Source organism: Sinocyclocheilus grahami, unplaced genomic scaffold (assembly GCF_001515645.1).
Source record: "Sinocyclocheilus grahami isolate Dianchi unplaced genomic scaffold, SAMN03320097.WGS_v1.1 scaffold884.1, whole genome shotgun sequence".
NCBI lineage: Eukaryota > Metazoa > Chordata > Actinopteri > Cypriniformes > Cyprinidae > Sinocyclocheilus > Sinocyclocheilus grahami.
In genome coordinates this window covers 33,047-53,128 of record NW_015506063.1, presented here as the reverse complement: position 1 = coordinate 53,128, position 20,082 = coordinate 33,047, and the positions used below count along the sequence as shown (strand labels likewise).

Genomic DNA, 20,082 nt, shown 5'->3' with positions numbered 1-20,082 from the left:
ACCTTGGGAGAAACCAGACTCAGTCGGGGGGCCAGTTCTTCTCTTGCCAGATGAAACCAGCATGGTGTGGTTTAATTCCAGCCTGCAACACAGGTGCCCGTGGTCTTCAAGGCGCCGCTGGTCATCAAGGTGACGAGGTCTTCGCAGGGTATCTGTCTCTGGGGCGTGTCTAGTTGACATGGTCTCCGCTGACATTCAGGGCTGTAGAGGTCGTCTCTAGGTGCTGATCCATCATCTGGCCTGGATATGAACTGGATCTGGGTGGCTACGGTGACCATCTGATCTGGACAATGACTGGATCCATATGGCTACGGTGACCTCGGAATAAGAATGAAAGAGCATAGATATTAGCATAGCATAGATGCCATTCTTCTAATGATGTAACGAGTACATCAATTGTTATGGGAAGTGTTCCCGGTTGAACTAATTAATGCAGCCTAACAATCCTTTAACGGATTTGAATTATAGAAATGCGATAGTGTATTATGTGTATGCCAGGTTGGGCATTAAATAGGAAAAGGATCTGCCGGCCGCAGTTGATTTTGATATTCTAGGTATTATCAAATGGCCAGAGTTTTGAGATTGCAGCGGACGTGAAGGACTATAATGCAATATGAGCTCTCATTACAGGGCATTCATATGTATGTGTATTTGCATTCTTTGCACAAGTAGGTCAAACAGAAGCAACTGAGGCTCAGAATAATGAATTGAAATTTGCATTTTTCCGGCGAGTTACATCTCTACCACATGTATATCAGTGAAATAGTATGGATAAAATCCCAGAAAATTAAGGAGTGTTTAGAAATTCTTCTCACCAATAGGTCTGAGAGGAAATCTGCAAATTCTTTTAGGAAATCTGTATACGGCCCTGGTGGTCTATACACAGTAGCCAGAGCAAGAGATACGATAGATTTCTTTTGCATATCTGACAGTGTAACATTAAGCATTAGTATTTCAAATGAGTTAAACCTGTATCCTGTCTTAAACCTGTATCCTGTCTTCCTGTGTGTGTGTGTGTGTGTGTGGAAAACAAACAATTTTCTATAGTGATGTATGAATGCTCTGTAATGTAAGATGCTTCTGATCTGTCCCTCATCCACAGACCCTGAGAGCAGCGGGGAAAACATACATGATTTTCTTTGTGCTGGTAATCTTTGTTGGCTCATTCTACCTTGTGAATCTGATCCTGGCTGTGGTGGCCATGGCATATGAGGAACAGAACCAGGCCACTATGGAAGAGGCGGAGCGAAAGGAGGCGGAGTTTAAAGCCATGCTCGAACAGCTGAAGAAACATCAGGAGAATGTGCAGGTCAGGCAATGTTTTAATGCTGATAATAAGGGTAATTTTTTGTAATTTTTAAGTGTGTTATGGTGTAATGTTTGACTGATGTAATTTGGTGGTTGCCTTACATTTCATGTTTCATTTCTAATTGTGGAATTTTTATATTTCAAATTTGATTTTGTTACTACGATCAAAACTGAATCAGAGTAATTTGGATTAATGAATGATTGATACATTTTGTGACGGCAGGCAAACGCTATGGCGACATCGGCGGGGACGGTGTCTGAGGATGTGGTGGAGGATGATGGTGATGGAGGTGGGAACTTGTCCTGCAGCTCATCTGAGATGTCTAAACTCAGCTCTAAGAGTGCTAAAGAACGACGCAACCGCAAGAAGAAGTGGCGGCAGAAAGAGCAGGACAAGGAGAAAGGGGACAGTGAGAAGTTTGTCAAATCAGAATCGGATGATGGAAGCAGGAGGAGCAGATTCCGTTTCCCTGACAACCGCTTAGGACGTAGGAGTTCTATAATGAACCAGGTAAAGAATGACTTGTTTTTTATATATATTTTTGTTTGTACAAAACAAGCTCTTAAAAACAAACAAATGGTCTGTGAAAGACAAATGGCATAGAAAAATATTCAGACAACTGTTTTATTTATTTTATAACTAATAACTTCTATTATATTACATTTTTGTGTCCTTGTCACCATCATTTTTATTTGATATACAAAAATTTGATATAATTAATATGAAAAATGAATTGAACACTTAATAATAAAATTAATGAAAATAAATACAGATATATAAATAAACTGTACCTGGAAAAACTGTAACAAGTTTGTAGTTGGTGATTAACTTAGAGTTATCAAACATTCATGAAAATTATTTGCTTGGTCATTTTATTCTTAAAATAACTTTGTTAGAATTGTGAAAAAGCAGTTTTTGTACTGTTTTTATATTTGTTTAATATACTGTTTCATATTTATTTTTAAATTGTATGCCCTGTTGCCTTTAAGAAGTAATTGAAAAAGTTCCTAATGTCTGTGCCTAATGTCCAACATTTAACTGTCAAGAGCAGAGTGTGTAAAACCAAAGATGTCAACTTTTCAATCTTTCCTGCCTCCAGTCTCTGCTCAGCATCCCAGGCTCACCATTCCCTTCAAGACGCAACAGTAAGAGCAGCATCTTCAGCCGCTGTAAGGACGGAGGCTCGGAGAACGAGTTTGCAGATGATGAGCATAGCACGGTTGAGGAGTACGACGAGCGGCGTGATTCATTCTTAAGCCCCCAACGTCGCAGCAGCTACACTGGATACTATGGCAAGCGCAACAGCACTGTGGATTGCAATGGAGTGGTCTCTCTCATCGGGCCGGGGCCTGGCGGACGCCTACTGCCTGAGGTGATAATAGATAAGGCAGCCACTGATGACAGCGTAAGAAAGTCTTTAAGAGTAGATCAGTCTAGGCATGGGCAGTATCCTGAACCTTGGCTCTCTCTCTGTTTGGCTCTTTTTCTCTTTCTGATGCATTTGTGAAATTGTTATTTTGACTTTACTCTAAAATTAGCTCTCTTTCAGTTGAGGAATGCTTTCAAAGCCTGTGTGAAATGCTGCCCTCCTACGCCAGTTTGAAATTAGTGAACAAGCTGCTAACTATATATAGTCCTCAGTATTTGAACCGCTAAGATTTATGAAACTGAGTTTTCATATACTACCATTCAAACGTTTGGGGTTGGAAAGATTTTTTTATGTTTATGTTAAGTCAAACAGTAATATTGTGAAATATTATAATATTTTAAATAATTGTTTTCTATTTTAATGTATTGCCTGCAATGGCAAAACTGAATTTTCAGCAGCATTCAGTGTCATATGATCCTTCAGAAATCATTCTAATATGCTGATTTGGTGCACTAAAAACATTTTTTATTATCGATGTTGAAAATGGTTGTGCTACTTTATATCTTTATGGAAGCTATGATGATTTTTTTTTTCAGATTCTTTGATGACTGGAAAGTTCAATAGAACAGCATTTATTTGAAATAGAAATCTTTTGTAGCATTATAAATGGTTTATTTTTCCCTTTTGATCAATATAATGCATCTTTGCTGAATAAAAGTATTAATTTCTTTAAAAAAAATCTTACTGACCCCAAAATTTTTAATGGTAATGTATGTCTTAGTAGTAGAAATTAGCATCTCATTACACATTCACCCCACAAGCAAAATCTTTCTTCATTATTTATTTAATTATTTTTTAACATATGTGTCAGTTTAATATCCTTTGTAATTGTATTTCATTTTATATTCATGTAAATGTGAATTTACCGTGAAGTGATTCCGCTTCCACCCTCCAGCCTTCAGTTCTCTTTTCATATTTTCTTTTCTTTTTTTTACATCGTTGGTTTTATTAATGATCAGCACAATGTTTTGACCTGTAATTATAATTTAATAATTTATGCATTTAGCAGACACTTTTATCCAAAGAGACTTACAGTGCATTCAGGCTATACATTTTTTACCAGTATGTGTGTTCCCTGGGAATTGAACCCATTACCTTTTTGCGCTGCTAACGCAATGCTCTACCGCTGAGCCACAGGAACACTAATGGAAGCATTGTAGTTAGCATGGTAGTCTGCTAGCTTAATGAATCTTATAGAGGTCTGGTACAGCTTCAGATCTTCAGCATGAGGTTAATGGATCATGATACTTATTCTTTTCCTCTCTTGACTTCTTTGACTGAATGCATGCTGATGCATGCTGACTGGATCTCCTAAAATCTGGAGATGCAGGGGCTTCAGATGAGAGGAGGAAGGGAGCAGAGGACAATGGTAGATTTATAATATGATAAACTTGAATAAGTTACTAATTCATAGCTTTTCCAGCATTGGATATTTTATAAAACATAAACAAAAACATAGCTGGCTGTTTCAATTGGCCAAACGAGTGAACATTTTGATAACATAGCATGTTAATCACATGCTTATGTTAGGAATATGTATCGCACGAATGCTAATGCTAACCCTACCTTCTCTATTGTGAGAGCCCAGCATGTTTCCTCTTTAATGCATTCAAATGAAAAATGGTTTCTTCGGGCAAAATATGTTGAAAAAAAAATCTTCTCCTAACCAACCTTTCTTTAACTAGCACTGTGATGCAGATATTTTTTCCCCCCAGTCATTGGCTGCAATGTTGTGATGGTAATGTTTAACTTCAATGTTGATCTCTTGACAGCCAACCACTGATCTTGAAATTAAGAAGAAGCTCTCAGACTCTCTAATGGTTTCCGTAGAGCAGCTTAACACATCATTCGGGCGCAAGGAGCGAGCCAACAGTGTTATGAGTGCAGTAACAAACACATTGGTTGAGGGTATGTCCATATTTTGTAACCTAAGAAATGTATTTCTTCAAAAAAATAAAATGGAAATCTGTTACCATGGTTACCATACTTTTTTCACTTCCAGAATTGGAAGAGTCTCAGAGGAATTGTCCACCATTTTGGTACAAATTTGCCAACAAGTTTCTTATCTGGGAGTGCGGCCCTGTTTGGATGAGGGTTAAGGAGATTGTGAACCTGATTGTGATGGACCCTTTTGTAGACTTGTCTATCACCATTTGTATTGTGCTGAATACTCTCTTCATGGCCATGGAGCATTACCCTATGACGGAGAATTTTGAGCATGTGCTGTCTGTCGGAAACCTGGTAAGGATTCTACTTAGCCCCTCCAGAAAACCTTCTTCTTCTTCTTTTTCCAAGAGTCTTTGAATTAAAATTCTGAATTAAAATAATTCTTTAGTTGCTTGAAAAAACCGTGCCCCTCCCCCACGGCTTATATTTTTGTAGTCTCTGCAGGGACGTTGTTGGAACACTCAAAGCCATTTTTATGCCTGGCGTAGAGACAGTGCTAAGCTACTTGCTGAGTGTGGTGGTGCAGAGCCAGCATAAATATTTCATGTAGCCTAATCGATGAGCAGCTCTAAAATGGTGCCGTTTTCACAGTTCTAGGAGCTTGATGTTTAATGCTTGTAAAATTATAAACATTGCAGAGAAGAACAGATTATCTTTCCCACTTATGAACAAAATTGCTTTTTATATTATATTGCCAAGTGATACCGAGACCGTTAGGAGTCATAAATCCACTCTGTCAGTGCAGTGACATACACCAACCACAAATCATGATTTTCTAAGACCTGCCTTGTGGAGTAAATCGTGTGCGTGCAATAGTGAGGCCTCTCTCAATGAAATTTCAGCTTTGCTGACATGGTAATATGATGATGCAAGTATTCCAACTTCAGTACACCTGTGAGCGCTCTGTTGTCATGGTAGCGGGGGCATACTGGGACGGAGCAGGTCGTGGCTGTGCAGGTGGTAGCGTGACTCGTGTTCGCTGGCTGTGCAGACACGCGGCAGACCTCCTGGAGTCAAGGCCACCTTGTACCCTCCCCCAGTTCACACACCTGCAGGGTGATTAACTGCACCCTTCAGCTGTGACAGCAGGATGATCTGTTTAGCACTTTAAACGTCACAGAGTCTTGTGACGATTTGTCAGGGAGTTATTGTAAATGTGTAGGCCATGATTTGGTTGCTGCTAGGTGTCATGCAATGTCAGGAAAGAGCTGGTGAGTTATAGATAAAATGCAAGTCATAACTGCGCTGCTTATGTGTCTTTTATCAGTTGGTTGATATCAGATTGCTTTTATAAATTAGTCTGGCTTGTTAAATTGAGGTTTATTTTATTGAACAAAGCACACAAAAAAGCGACATTACATAGTAGCTTATACAAAGGAAAGAACCAATGACACACGTACAAAAGAAAAAGAAATGACAACAAAAATATATAGATATATTTGTCTTGTAATGTTATGGAGAGAAAAAAATCAAATAAGTCTGTCTCAGAGTGGTATGTTTGTCACCAGTCTGTGTAACTTTTATTTTCTTTCTTCCAGGTGTTTACTGGTATCTTCACTGCCGAAATGTTTGCCAAACTGGTTGCAATGGACCCATACTACTATTTCCAGGAAGGCTGGAATATTTTTGATGGCTTTATCGTGAGCTTGAGTTTAATGGAGTTGGGCTTGGCCGATGTAGAAGGTCTTTCTGTGCTGAGATCATTCCGATTGGTAAACATTTTTATTGCTTCAGATCTTTGCTGTGTGTGCATGTGCTATTGCATTGTTTAAGAAATTATGTGAATCAGGGAACAAATTCAGTTGTTAAAGTTGGCATGAAATGGAAAATTAACCTGTTTTTTAATTGCATCTTATTGTGAACGATTCATCAGTGCATATGTTTTATTCATACGTATGTTTTATTCAATCAACAACTGATCCCTGCCCTACATTTTTTTTTTGAATAAGCCGTTTCACTCGAATGTACATCACAATACAGTGTAAAATATTTTTTGCTACTTCAGTTACATTGCAACTTTAATGCTTATTTAAACAAATTTTGAGTGCCATGCTCTTAGTGTTATCAACTGCACTGTATGAATGCATATACAATATGTCATTTATGACATTCCCATTATTTTGTCATCATTTGATTAATTTCTGCTTCCAATACCAATAAAAAAGCATAAACACAGATCTCAAATAAAATTCTGTTTAGCACCTTCTTTCTGCGGCCAGTAATAGCACAATGTTAGTTGCATCAGGCAGATCGTGAGTATAATAAACTTAATTTACATAGAAAGGAGGTGTGTTTGAAAAGAATGACAGTTATTTTATTTAAATACAGCAACATTATTTTAAAGCAGTCAGAGTCTGGTTAAACTGGATTGTGGGTGGTTAGTGTATAATACATAATAAGTGGCATAACTCTTCAGTGAATTTGTTTTCAATAGCACACATTGGAAGAATAATATTGAATGTTCATGGTACTGAATGTTCATGTTTTAATTCTACTTGTGCTCCCTTTTAACAGCTGAGAGTTTTTAAACTGGCTAAGTCATGGCCCACCCTCAACATGCTGATAAAGATCATCGGTAACTCAGTGGGAGCTTTGGGGAACCTGACCCTGGTGTTGGCCATCATCGTCTTCATCTTCGCCGTGGTGGGCATGCAGTTGTTTGGGAAGAGCTACAAGGACTGTGTGTGTAAGATCGCTGAAGATTGTGAGCTGCCCCGCTGGCACATGAATGACTTCTTTCACTCATTCTTAATCGTGTTCCGGGTGTTATGTGGAGAGTGGATTGAGACCATGTGGGACTGTATGGAGGTGGCTGGACAGGGAATGTGTCTCATCGTCTTCATGATGGTCATGGTCATAGGGAACTTGGTGGTAAGTGTGCTTTAGATGCAGAAAATATCATGAAGTTTGAGCGGAGTTGTACTGAAATAGTGATAAATACACAAGATTTATATTCATACTACAAGATTTATATACATACCATTATATTTATATATATATATATATATATATATATATATACAGTATATGTGACCCTGGACCACAAAACCAGTCATAAGGGTCAATTTCTCGAAATTGTTGTTAGGATAGGACAATATTTGGCTGAGATACAACTATTTGAATATCTGGAATCTGAGTGTGCAAAAAAATCTAAATACTGAGAAAATCACTTTTAAAGTTGTCCAAATGACGTTCTTAGCAATGCATATTACTAATCAAAAATTAAGGTTTGATATATTTATGGTAGGAAATTTACTAAATATCTTCATGGAACATGATCTTTACTTAATATCCTAATGATTTTTGGCATAAAAGAAAAATCGATAATTTTGACCCATACAATGTTTTTTTTGGCTATTGCAAAAAATATACCCAAGTGACATAAGACTGGTTTTGTGGTCCAGGGTCACACACACACACACACATATATATATATATATATATATACACATTTATATATATATATATACACATTTATATATATATATATATATATAGAATTCAATATATTAAAAGGATAGTTAATCCAAAAATTACCCAAAATGTTGTCATTATTTACTAACCTTTTTGTTGAATCAAACCCCATAAGACAACAATTTTTATTGAAACCTTAGGTTTCTATCCCTCTATTGAAAGTCCAGGTAACCAAAACTTAAAAGATCCAAAAAGGTTATAAAGGTGGGTTATATTAATCCATATGAATCGAGCAGTTTAATCTAAGTCATGTTAAGAGATACGATCGCTTCATATAATTAGCATTTAATTTAGGCTTTAATTCACATTTAAACACACATACACAGACCTTGGATTAAACCAAACAAATTCTCTTTATGACATCTTTATAACCTTTTTGGTTCTTTCAAGCTTTGGTTAAAATAACTAAAATTAACTTTTTAATTTAAGGTCTTTTGGGTTTGAGAACACATAAAGGTGAATAAATTATGACTTTTTTTTTTGGGTGAACCATCACTTTAAAAATTGTGCCTATGTAAATGATGCATAAAATGTCTCCAAAGGCAGCTGACTAGGTTTTGAACTGATTTTAATTTGAGACTAAGTTTATATTACTTTTCTCTCACACTGATCAGGTCTTGAATCTGTTCCTTGCCTTGCTGCTGAGCTCATTCAGCGCAGACAACTTGGCAGCTTCTGATGATGATGGTGAGATGAACAACCTGCAGATTTCAGTTATTCGCATTAAGAAGGGAATTGCCTGGGTGAAGGTCAAAGTTCGAGAACTGGTCAACAACATCCTCGGGAGGAAGGCCACAGATGAGGCTAAGCCGCTAGATGACATGTACGACCGGAAGCTGAACTGTATTGCCAATCACACAGGCGTGGACATCAGCCGTGACCTGGACTATCAGAAAAATGGCAACGGAACCACCAGTGGTATTGGCAGTAGCGTGGGCAAGTACATGATTGATGATGACCACATGTCCTTCATCCACAACCCCAACCTGACCGTATGCGTGCCCATCGCCGTGGGCGAGTCAGACTTTGAGAATCTCAACACAGAAGATTTCAGCAGCGAGTCTGAAGCTGAGGGCAGCAAAGAAGTGAGTATGCAAAAGTGCTGATGCTGTGATGCTTTTAGGCTTTGACCTAGTTGCTAATGGGTGAAATGTAATACCCTGTGGTTATTGATTTGGCCTTAAGAGTAAATGCTCAGTGATTCTAAACTGAGGTATTTGTTAATTTTTTACCATGATATTGATATATATGAAGTAAAGTGTAGTGTATTGTTTCAAAATGATGTTCAAACGTGTGTAGGCCATTTAGAGCACTGTATTGTGAAACATGAATACAGAGGCTTGTCATTTCATTGTTAGAGCTAGAGTGTGTCATAGCAAAGCAAAACAGAACTGCAAAAATAGTGATGAGGTTCAAACTTGTTTACAAACACTTTTTCTTGTCTTCCAATGTTCTGGCAAACATAGTCCAGTCCTAAACTCGCGCTATTTATTGTTCTGTTTGAGCATCCTGAGTTTGTGTTTTAATAGTGCAGTTACAATTTTTGCGTTGAACATTGTTTTTGCTTTGCTATTTAAATTTTTTAACATCAAGAAATGACACTTGTGACCTCTCACTTCTGAATTAGTTGGATGACATCAGCTCTTCAGAAGGCAGCACCATAGATATTAAACCAGAGGTAGAGGAAGCGGTGGTGGTGGAGGCAGTAGAGGAATATGTTGACCCTGAAGCTTGCTGGACTGAAGGTAAAAGGGCTCATAGATTTCTCTTTGCAGATTATTAATTTTTTTATATAGAAACTGTAATGGATTATGAGAACAGAAGTATAATGTGTGCCATTTTGCAGCTTGTGTGGCCCGCTACAAGTGTTGTGATGTGCCCATCACTGAGGGCTGGGGTAAGAATTGGTGGTTCCTCCGGAAGACCTGCTATCTCATTGTGGAGCACAACTGGTTTGAAACCATCATCATCTTTATGATCCTCCTCAGTAGTGGAGCATTGGTGAGAATGTACACAAACACACAAATTTCTTCTAGGGACGTACACAAGTACTGTGTTCTATATTTAACTACTTGAGAAGGGAAAAAAAGCTACTTAAATATTGCATATTGATTTACTGTAGCTTACTGTAGTTTGGGATTCTAACATGTGGTGTTCTAATTAGGGGTGTAATGATATTCAAACCAAACCGAAAAACCACGATACGTATAGCGGTACTCTCTGTACACACCGTGGTCTGAAATCAAAAATGCCCGTTTCAGTGAGTATCCTAGTAAAAGTAGTTGGTTCTTAAGTGAACATGAACAGCTGAGAAAGAAACCAGACACAAACCGCGCGCGACGCAATGTCAAAAGACAATAGAGAAGCCATTATAATCAGTGATATTGTCTACACAGGATGCGGCACAGCACGACAAATCCCCGAAAGTAAACGGATTCCCCGTTCTATTTCTAGTCCAAGTAATGGCCACAGTGTTGACTACTTCAAGCTGTTGCAGTGTAGATACAGTGTTAAATGATAGACACAGAATTCCAATAATCCTGCTGTTGTGCGTTTTTTAATGTTGAAGAAAAGAAAAAGAAAATAGGACAAAGAAAAAAACAGTCACTCACTACTCTTGAACTTTAAAATATATATAAAAACTATAGTATTTGATTAGCATAATTTATCAAATTTCTGTACGCTACCTGAAAATCACTGTTAGACCTGCTTGAAATACACCGTTTCCATTTCTATCTTTGTTGTATAGGAGGCTATTTTGTGCTATTGCTTGTAATTTGATTTGCTCTTATTTTACAACTGACTATTTACTAGTCTTTAAAAATGTAGCCTGTTAAATGTATATTGTTTAAGTTAGTAGTTTTATCAGGTAAATCAGGTAAAATTTTGGTGTCATAACCGCCTGTGTTTTTTTTCCGTGGCTGGTAAAAAATATTTCTGGCTGGTAAATTTCCTTAAGTCACCGGCCATTGGCAGGTCTGGCAAAAAGTTAGTTTTAGGCCCTGGTTACACCCCTAGTTCTAATATTAAAAACATGCTTGTTTTTTGTACTTAAAATAAAAAAATAAATACATAAATAGTACATCAGTGGCAACGTATTTTCATTATGTTTTGGATTCTGCCTGACCATTGCATTAATGTTCATGTGAGGTATATATAATGTGGGGTTCAAGCAGGCATTGCCTCATTGTAGAGGCCTGGCGCCAGAGCTGCACTGCTGGGTGATGTGATTAATAGACTGGACTATTCATCCAATTGAATCTATTTCTGGCACTGGAAATGTCCCTGGCTTTAGCACTGCTAATGTTGCCAAAAAAGGAATGTAATAGAATCAGGGATCTTGCCTTATACAATTGCTTTTTGAAAGCTGACTCTGTTTTTAACTTAATTATTGCACCATTGCCTTCTGTTCAGTTGTTTCCCCAGATATTGTTGTGCAATGATGATGATAATAATAATAATAATAGTATCACTATTATTTAAATATTTAAACTGAAATATTACAGCATACTCTTCTTGAGTTTTTTTTAATTGAAATGAAATCCACTGAGAGGTATTGTCAGCAGCGGATAGTACTTCTTGTGTTGATGCAACCATATGTAATCTGCTGCAGGCTTTTGAGGATGTGTACATTGAACAGAGAAAGACAATCCGTGTCATTCTGGAGTATGCTGACAAGGTCTTTACCTACATCTTCATATTGGAGATGTTATTGAAGTGGGTGGCGTACGGTTTTGTCAAGTACTTCACCAACGCCTGGTGCTGGCTGGACTTCTTCATTGTTGACGTAAGTCTACTATTTCATTTGTGCTATGTTTGTTGTCAGTTTTTATAAATGCCCTTGACGTACACATTTTGTTAATGGGTTCCATCCCATTTGTATGGTTCTCATATCAGTCAATAGATTTGAACACGTCTGTAAAATTCTATGATATTTGTAATTCAAGCATTTTCGCACAGGAGAGCAGTGGAATTATCCTGGACTAGGACAAAAACAGTATAAGTGTCAGTAGCCAGACCAGAACAATAAATTCTCTAATGCTCAACATGGCAACAGAAAGTCTCGCCTTTCAGTTAAAAGAGCCAATTGCCTCTTTGATAGTGTTAGATTAATCTAGAACAAACATGAACTGAACCAGCCTGAAAATGCTTGATTTGCTTAAAGGGGTCATATGATGCGATTTAAATTTTTCCTTTCTCTTTGGAGTGTTACAAGCTCTTGGTGCATAAAGAAGATCTGTAAAGTTGCTAAGACTAAAGTCTCAAATCCAAAGAGATTTTCTTTATAAAAGTTAAGAGTCAGCCACGCCTACCTAAAACGGCTCGTTCTAACACGCCCCAACATATCTACGTCACTATGTGGGAAGATTTGCATAACGCTGCCCAAATGTTCACGCAAAGAAAGAAGGTGTAACTTTTATTCTCGCTGTAGTATTGTTGTTGCCGCCGCCATGTCGTAAAGACGCTGTGTGCTTCGTTGTGAAAGCGAAACTACTTTGTTTGGTCTTCCAAAAGAGGACGATATCTGCTTCGTCATGCCTGGAGCTGATCTGTGCGGGTTGCGGAGGAAATACATCAACTTCTTGCTGTGGATCGCCGGATCGGCTTTCACCGTGGACGAAGCAGAGTTCAGCCAGAAGTCATCACATGTCCTTCCGGACGCTCCTTCGTGGAAATCGCCGGCCGCGCCATTCTCAAGCCCACCCGCCTCTGCTCACTCTAACCCTCCGGCTGTTCCTCACGCTAGCCCCCGGCCTCTGCTCACTGTAGGCCACCGTGTGTGACGCTGTTTCGTTGTGAAAGCGAAACTACTTAGTTTGGCCTTCCAAAAATGGGCACGACTAGAAATCAGTGGTTAAGTTGTATTTACAACACTGTTCCAGAACACTTCAACCAAAATATTCAGATGTGTGCAGCACATTTTATGGAGGACTGTTTCCTGATCCTGGGAGAGTAACGTTAGACTACAATGCCGGCTGTTCTGACTCAAAGTCTGCAAGTACGTTTTTTATATTTAAAGAGTTTTTATATTTTATATATTTAAAGCGAGTGTTTTTGGGCAGTGTAGAGTAGGGCTTGTTGTTTCTCCGATCACAAATGCAGACATGGTTTTATGTTTACGTGGCGCGATGCAAAGCAACGCGTAGAAAGACAGTATAAGTCATTATAATCCATAATTATGTCCCCCCCTGGATGCAGCGAATGCCTCGTTTATAATGGGTTTTTACATCATCGCTCCGGCCTGACAGGGCATCATCACAATATGGTGAGGGGCGTAACATTTCCGTCTCACGCTTGAGGTATTTGGCCAATCACAACGCACTGGATAGCTGGCCAATCAAAGCACACCTCGCTTTTTCAGACCGATAAGCTTTGTAAAAATCTACGCGTTTCAGAAAGGTGGGGCATAGAGGAGAAACAATAATGTACAGTATGTGGAAAATAATGTGTTTTTTTAACCTTTTGAACCGCATAAACACATTTCATTACACCAAATACACAAAATAATGTTCTTTTTAGCAGCATCATATGACCCCTTTAACATGATTTCAGCTAACAAAGCTAAATTTACAAAACAAAATTCAGATTTTTTTTGCTGATTCAAAAAGTCTTGACAAACAGCTTTGGATATTTGTCTTTTCCCATTCAAGTAGATCGGAGCAGTGTATCTTTTATCTATATAGAATTTAGCTGCAAATAAGTGTTACCAAGATGGCCGCCGAGAGACCTGACAGAGTCAGGGACTGTAGGAGCTTTGTTTAAACTGATCAAATAAATTATTTGACATTTCAGACATCAGAGACAGTATAAACTCTGCATGTTCATAGACCTGACAATACTGGTTGCCAGTCACAGCAAGGTTAGTTTTAAAGATGACTTAAAAATAGCTGAAAACTGGTGGAGTAGTTTCTTTGAGCTGTCAGTTAAAAAGGAAAATGTTGTAGAAGAGGAGAAGAAAAGACAAATATCTGCCCACCAACCTGTTTCTATGCAGATGTTTCAAGGCCATAAACAGGATGGTTCCCTTTGCAACAAGATGTGAATGTTTTGGGCAGAGAAGAGTCAAATATGATCTTTCAAACGAAGAGTAAAGCTGTGTGTTGGTATGCAGGGGTGAAGCTTGAAGGAAAAATGTTGTGCTTATCTTGAATTTAAATGCTTATGTAATATATATTCGTTGTGTCTAAATCGTGTTATTTCATAAGATTACATCATCTCTTTTAAGATCTATCACCCGTGCATAGCCTTGCAAAAATGCTAGATTTCTGTGTGACCCTGAGATGCTTGAATATCTGCTATCAAGAATGATAAACTGGCTTTGAAAATCACCAGTATTGTGCAAATAATTGTACTTTTCTTGTCTTCCCCCTTTGTATGCGATTAATGGTGAGTTCCTTTAGCAAAATGACAGAGGCCATGTTCTCCATTATATGGTTTAAGTGTTAGACTGATTCTGGCTAGTTGTTTCCATTCCAAGATATTCAAGCATATCTCATTCTAATTGAACCTTGTTTGTAATTCTTGTACATGTGTATGATGTCTATACTGTGTGACCAATACAATATGTGTGGCCTCATGACATGGTTTCTGCCCTGCCCTTATTGTGGGAGACTCACCAAGTGTAACATGCATTTTAGAGGCCATTAAAAGTTATGAGTGCAATCAGTTATTCCATAAACACAGAATATTATATATTCTATAACAAATAACTGACGCTAATGTAGTTTTAAATTATGAATCAAAGTATTTGATGAAAATATGTTAAGTTGTTTGTGTCTAAAATGCTCACACTTGGACTCCAAATTAAGGGATTCAGAGGAGTGTCTTGTGGATGTGCTTTTCTCATGATATGTGGAGGACATGTTACAATTGCAGTGACCATGTCAAGATACAAATTGATTGTATGTGTGTTCTGACCTTGTTCCTGAACTAACCAGCTTTTAGCAGAACTTGTACACCCAATACTGTTTAATGAGCTGCTGTGGGATATTTTTTAATGCATACACAGTCTATTTGATGTTCTTTAATGTTATGCTATATTTCCTTAAATGTGATCGAAAGTTAATCTCCTTTTACCAACAGTTTATACAAAATTTATACAAACGCTCCCAAAAGTTGTATGTATATGTGTGTGTATATATATATATATATATATATATATATATATATATATATATATATATTGTTTAGCACTATATAACAAGAAATTTCTACATATTGACAAAGCTAAAGCCTGATTCCTCATTCATAGCTGATGCTGTATTCCATTCCAACTCAGAAACTCTTGAGTTTCCTGCTTGCAAAAGTTAAAAAGAACTTGGTTACAAAATGTGATTGTTAAAAAATATATATATATATATATATATATATATATATATATATATATATATATATATATATATATATATATTGTTTAGCACTATATAACAAGAAATTTCTACATATTGACAAAGCTAAAGCCTGATTCCTCATTCATAGCTGATGCTGTATTCCATTCCAACTCAGAAACTCTTGAGTTTCCTGCTTGCAAAAGTTAAAAAGAACTTGGTTACAAAAGATTTCGATTTCAAATAAATTCTGTTCTTTTGAACTTTCTATTGACCAAAGATTCTGAAAAAATATACTATGATTTCCACAAAAATAATAAGTAGCACAACCGTTTTCAACAGTGATGATAATGAGAAATGTTTCTTGAGCTCCAAATCAGCATATTAGAAAGATTTCTTAGCACCCTAGTAATGGCTGCTGAAAATGTGTCTTTTCCATCACTTTAACAAATTAGATTTATATAAAAATGTTAAATAAATTGTAAATTAAAATTTACATTTTAATAATATTTCACAATATTACTGTTTTTACTATATTTTTTATCAAATAAATGCAGCCTAGGTTAGTATAGGACACTTCTTTTGAAAATATTGAATAAAGACACTTTTGAATAGTTGTGTACGGGGAGGTGTACACAATTTGATACTTTACATTTTTAGCAAATTAAATGTGTAAATAAATCAGTCAAAGTTCTTATATGAGGGTACAATTTGTTGGCAAAACATGGTAAATCATGAAAATTGATGAATTATCTGATGATCATTTTACATGTACAGTATCATTGTTTATCCTCCACCGTTTGGTTAATATTTGGTTAAATCCATAGATTTCCTGTGGATCAAATGATGGAGCATGACATGAGCAACCTCAATGCCATAGGTTAGGTTTACATGGAATGCATTAACTGATAAAATGTATTCCTTGAATGCAAGTTGCTTTCGAAAAATGCATCTAACAAATGCATAAATGTATCTTATTTATACATCATCTCATTGTCAGGCAATGGAATGATTTTTGTTCAGAGATTTTAAGATATCATGTAGGAATATTCCACATCTGCCTTTGAATGGAATGCAGCATAACGCATAGTCTGACCAGCAACTGACTAAGGAGTCATCCCACAGCTTAAAAAAAAGAAAAAAAAAATCTAATTTGTGAGTGTGCTCTGACCACAGTCCATACCCACCCTTTGTCCATCAACCCCTACTCCTCAGCCCTACTCGAGGCTGATGGGAGCTATAGTCCTTCATGACTATTCCCCGGGGTGCTGGACTAACACTTGTGCTAGTTGGGAATAACTCCATATCCCAAGATGGATCAAAAGTTCATTCCTCCCTCCCCCACTCACACCTGCTCTTCCCTTCCGTGAGGTAGTGCTGAGATGTGTTGATATTGAGGACATGCAGCAGACGGTGAGTTGTCCTCCTGACTAGTCTGTGCTCTGTTCCTCCACTGTTCTTTGCTTTTGCTTTTATGGGTGTGATGCTCAGAGGGCTTTCACAAGGGGCCTGCATCATATCTAGCATGTTTGTGTGCTCATGTATGTTTATATACTGTATATGTTCCATTAGTTCCTATAGTCTGTCATACTATATATCTGTGCCATTAGCCATACAACTTATTATTTGACTATGCTCATATTTCGAGTTTTATACATCAGCCAATCAGATTCAAGGACCAGAAAGAATGGTTGAATATATGTATAAATATATATATATGTATATATGTATGTATGTTCAGTATGTATGTGTATATATATATATATATATGTGTGTGTGTGTATTAAGGGAGTGTGTAAGTTATGATCCATTCCAAAAAAAATATTTAATAATATATAAAATATTATTTTATTATGTTTTATTATCTTAAATTTATTTGGGGAAAATCACTTAACCAAAATATCCAAAGAATGATATGAGTGAGAGACATCAGCCATTTTTTATTGTTTTGAAACTATTCAATATCAGTTGACCTTTTTTTTTTTTTTTTTTTTTGTCTTCATTTGGTCACAGCCACACATCACATTGACCTTGCCTTGCAGAGCGAGAGTGCTGGCAGATGAAGAAAGCTTACACTGAGGGGCCATCTCAGCCGGCTTAGGGGGCCCCGGGGCCCTCCATAAAGGGGCGCTTGTGGGTTCCGACTGAGGCTAAAGGTGACAATTACCCCCAAAGATCACATGATCTGTAGATGAAGGAGAAAGCTTTATTACAGAGTATCTTCTAAAAAGTACTCATGTTGTGAAGTTACAATATTTTATAAAACTCTCAAGAAATCTATTTTGAGATAAAAATGGCAGTTTTTATTACTATGTTTAAATATGTGAAACACAAATTTAGTTCATTTTAATTGATGCCAGCAAATCAATAACATTTTTCAGGATAATTTAACAGTGGATTTTTCTGAGAGATTATTGGTGCGTACTGGTGCCCTTGTGGGTCATACCTTTTGGAGACTGCCAGTAATTCTTAGCTTGTGGTTTCTAAGATGTCAGCTAGCATAGTTTCAAAGCAAAGCAATATGATAGCCATTCAGAATAAAGCTTTCACCTTTAATAGAACCCCCTCTGTGAGTTGGATAGCTTTCGGTGTTGTGGACTTTTGCTGTGTTTTTACCAAGTCTTCGTCAGTGGTTGGTTGGAGGTGTGCAGGTCTGTTTGTATACCTTTTCATAGGGGTGCTCAAGCCTGGTGTCCCAATGCCACTGCCTGTTTATTGGCATTTTTGTTCCTGAACAATTAGGCTACAAGCCTTTTTTGATGTTCTTGTTTGCACCAATCCTTTGCATCGAGACCTTTGACGCATGCAATATAATAGTGGTGCCCCGATCAGGATTTTTGAGGCCGATCACAGAAAGCAGTATCTGCCGATCCGATCAATTCTTGTCAACTGCAGCGTGCAGACTCCATGTGATTTGAAGCCATTTGCATTCTGTGAGAGAAAGAGAGTGCGCACGGTGATTCACTCACGCTGTTTGTGAAATTATGTCTCAGAAACTTTTTCAAATTACTTTGTTTTGTTTTGTTTATTTATATAGCACAATACAGCAACAGTCATTGACCATTGTGCTGTACAAGAAATTATAAAATCAAATTAATAAAACACCAATCAAAACAATAAATGTCATATGGCACAGGAGGTAGTACATACAGAGGACAACAGAGACGACTCACATATTAAAATGTTTATAAGTTATTTAATAAAGAAATATGAATTGTACCTCACCTAAAGCATTATAATTATTTCACCCGTGCCGGACAGAGACGGTGCCGCTGCATGTTGAGCCAAACTGCTCTCACGGCAGGCGCGTCATCAGCTTTAGATCGGTTTGATGAGATCGGCCTTTTTAGAGACTGCTGATCAATCATCCCAAAAGCGATTATCGGCCGATTGTGATCGGTAGCCGATCAATCGGAGTACCCCTACAATATAATCAATACGGTTCTCTAGAGAGCCATTTTGACGGATTTGACCTTTCTGCCCTTTACGCTCAAGTTTGCTTTATCCTTCCAGATAGCATGGAGGGTGTTTACTTTTCCACAATGGATGGCATTTTGAGTAACCAGGGCTTGGGTTCCCACAGAGTGATTTTTGTCCTTTCGGTGCTGTCTAATGTCCATTTACTATCTGCGAACCCCTGATCTCCCCTTCCGCTGTCACATTACTGTGTCAATGTGATGCTCTTTAAACTGTAAAATCAATGTAATTTGCAATTTGGCATACATGTTTACCTGTATTCTTTCTCACAGGTTCCATTAGTTTGTCTGTCTTAAATTTTATGGGATTTAATGCCTCAGCCAAGAGCGACATGGAGAGACAATTTTAGAAGGGCAAGGGTAAGGTTCTTGCAGTATGTTGGGATGTTTTTTTTTATGCATCTGCAGGGGTCACCTCTTATCTTCTCAACCCCCCACGTCCCCAAGGCCCCCTAACGTACTTCATCAGCCGTGCATTTTGCGCTTCTCTGTCTTCTTTTGTTAGAGTCTTATGCTTCTCTTTTTCTGTCTCTTTCTTTCAACCACAAGTTTCTCCACAGGTGTAAGGAAACTCAAAAGGGTTGGTGACCTCCCAAAACTAACAGAGCACAAAATCCTGGGTTTATCCTCTGCCTCTAAACCCCTATCTGTACCTGTAACCAATACTAAACATGAGTCTTTTTCTCTCTCTCTCTCCTTCTTGGGGATATATACATGTATAAATGCAGTGTTATATATGTATATACCCATCCAAACTGTTGTGTATGTGTGTAAACCAACATTCCAGCAGTTCTAGAGGCCATCACTTCCCTCAAGAGCTTTCTCCCGTCTAACAGTATGGATCCTTTTTTGCTTCTCTGTTTCTGTGTAGGTGTCTATAGTCAGCCTTATAGCTAATGCGCTGGGCTACTCCGAACTAGGGCCCATTAAATCACTCAGGACACTAAGGGCCCTGAGACCCCTCAGAGCATTGTCACGTTTTGAAGGGATGAGGGTAAGATACAAAGCTATAGAGCTGATCTCTCTGCATGCCCATTCAGCAGTTACAGCATGCTAGAACTGATCGAGAAAAAAAGAAAAAGAAAAAAAACGACAAGGACCACCGAAACCATACCGGGG

At 37.7% G+C, this 20,082-nt stretch overlaps 1 protein-coding gene across 1 annotated transcript in view; it reads left to right on the top strand.

Annotated features, from left to right (window-relative positions):
• The window catches only part of LOC107563626 (sodium channel protein type 8 subunit alpha-like), a 67,437-nt gene that overhangs the window by 36,326 nt on the left and 11,029 nt on the right, over nt 1-20,082 (top strand). The window contains exons 10-21 of the mRNA XM_016248536.1: nt 1,103-1,309; nt 1,532-1,819; nt 2,409-2,681; nt 4,511-4,646; nt 4,741-4,979; nt 6,224-6,397; nt 7,200-7,556; nt 8,774-9,244; nt 9,787-9,904; nt 10,006-10,160; nt 11,773-11,946; nt 19,835-19,957. Coding sequence (XP_016104022.1) covers nt 1,103-1,309; nt 1,532-1,819; nt 2,409-2,681; nt 4,511-4,646; nt 4,741-4,979; nt 6,224-6,397; nt 7,200-7,556; nt 8,774-9,244; nt 9,787-9,904; nt 10,006-10,160; nt 11,773-11,946; nt 19,835-19,957 — 2,715 coding nt within the window. The remainder of the gene's footprint in view (nt 1-1,102; nt 1,310-1,531; nt 1,820-2,408; nt 2,682-4,510; nt 4,647-4,740; nt 4,980-6,223; nt 6,398-7,199; nt 7,557-8,773; nt 9,245-9,786; nt 9,905-10,005; nt 10,161-11,772; nt 11,947-19,834; nt 19,958-20,082) is intronic.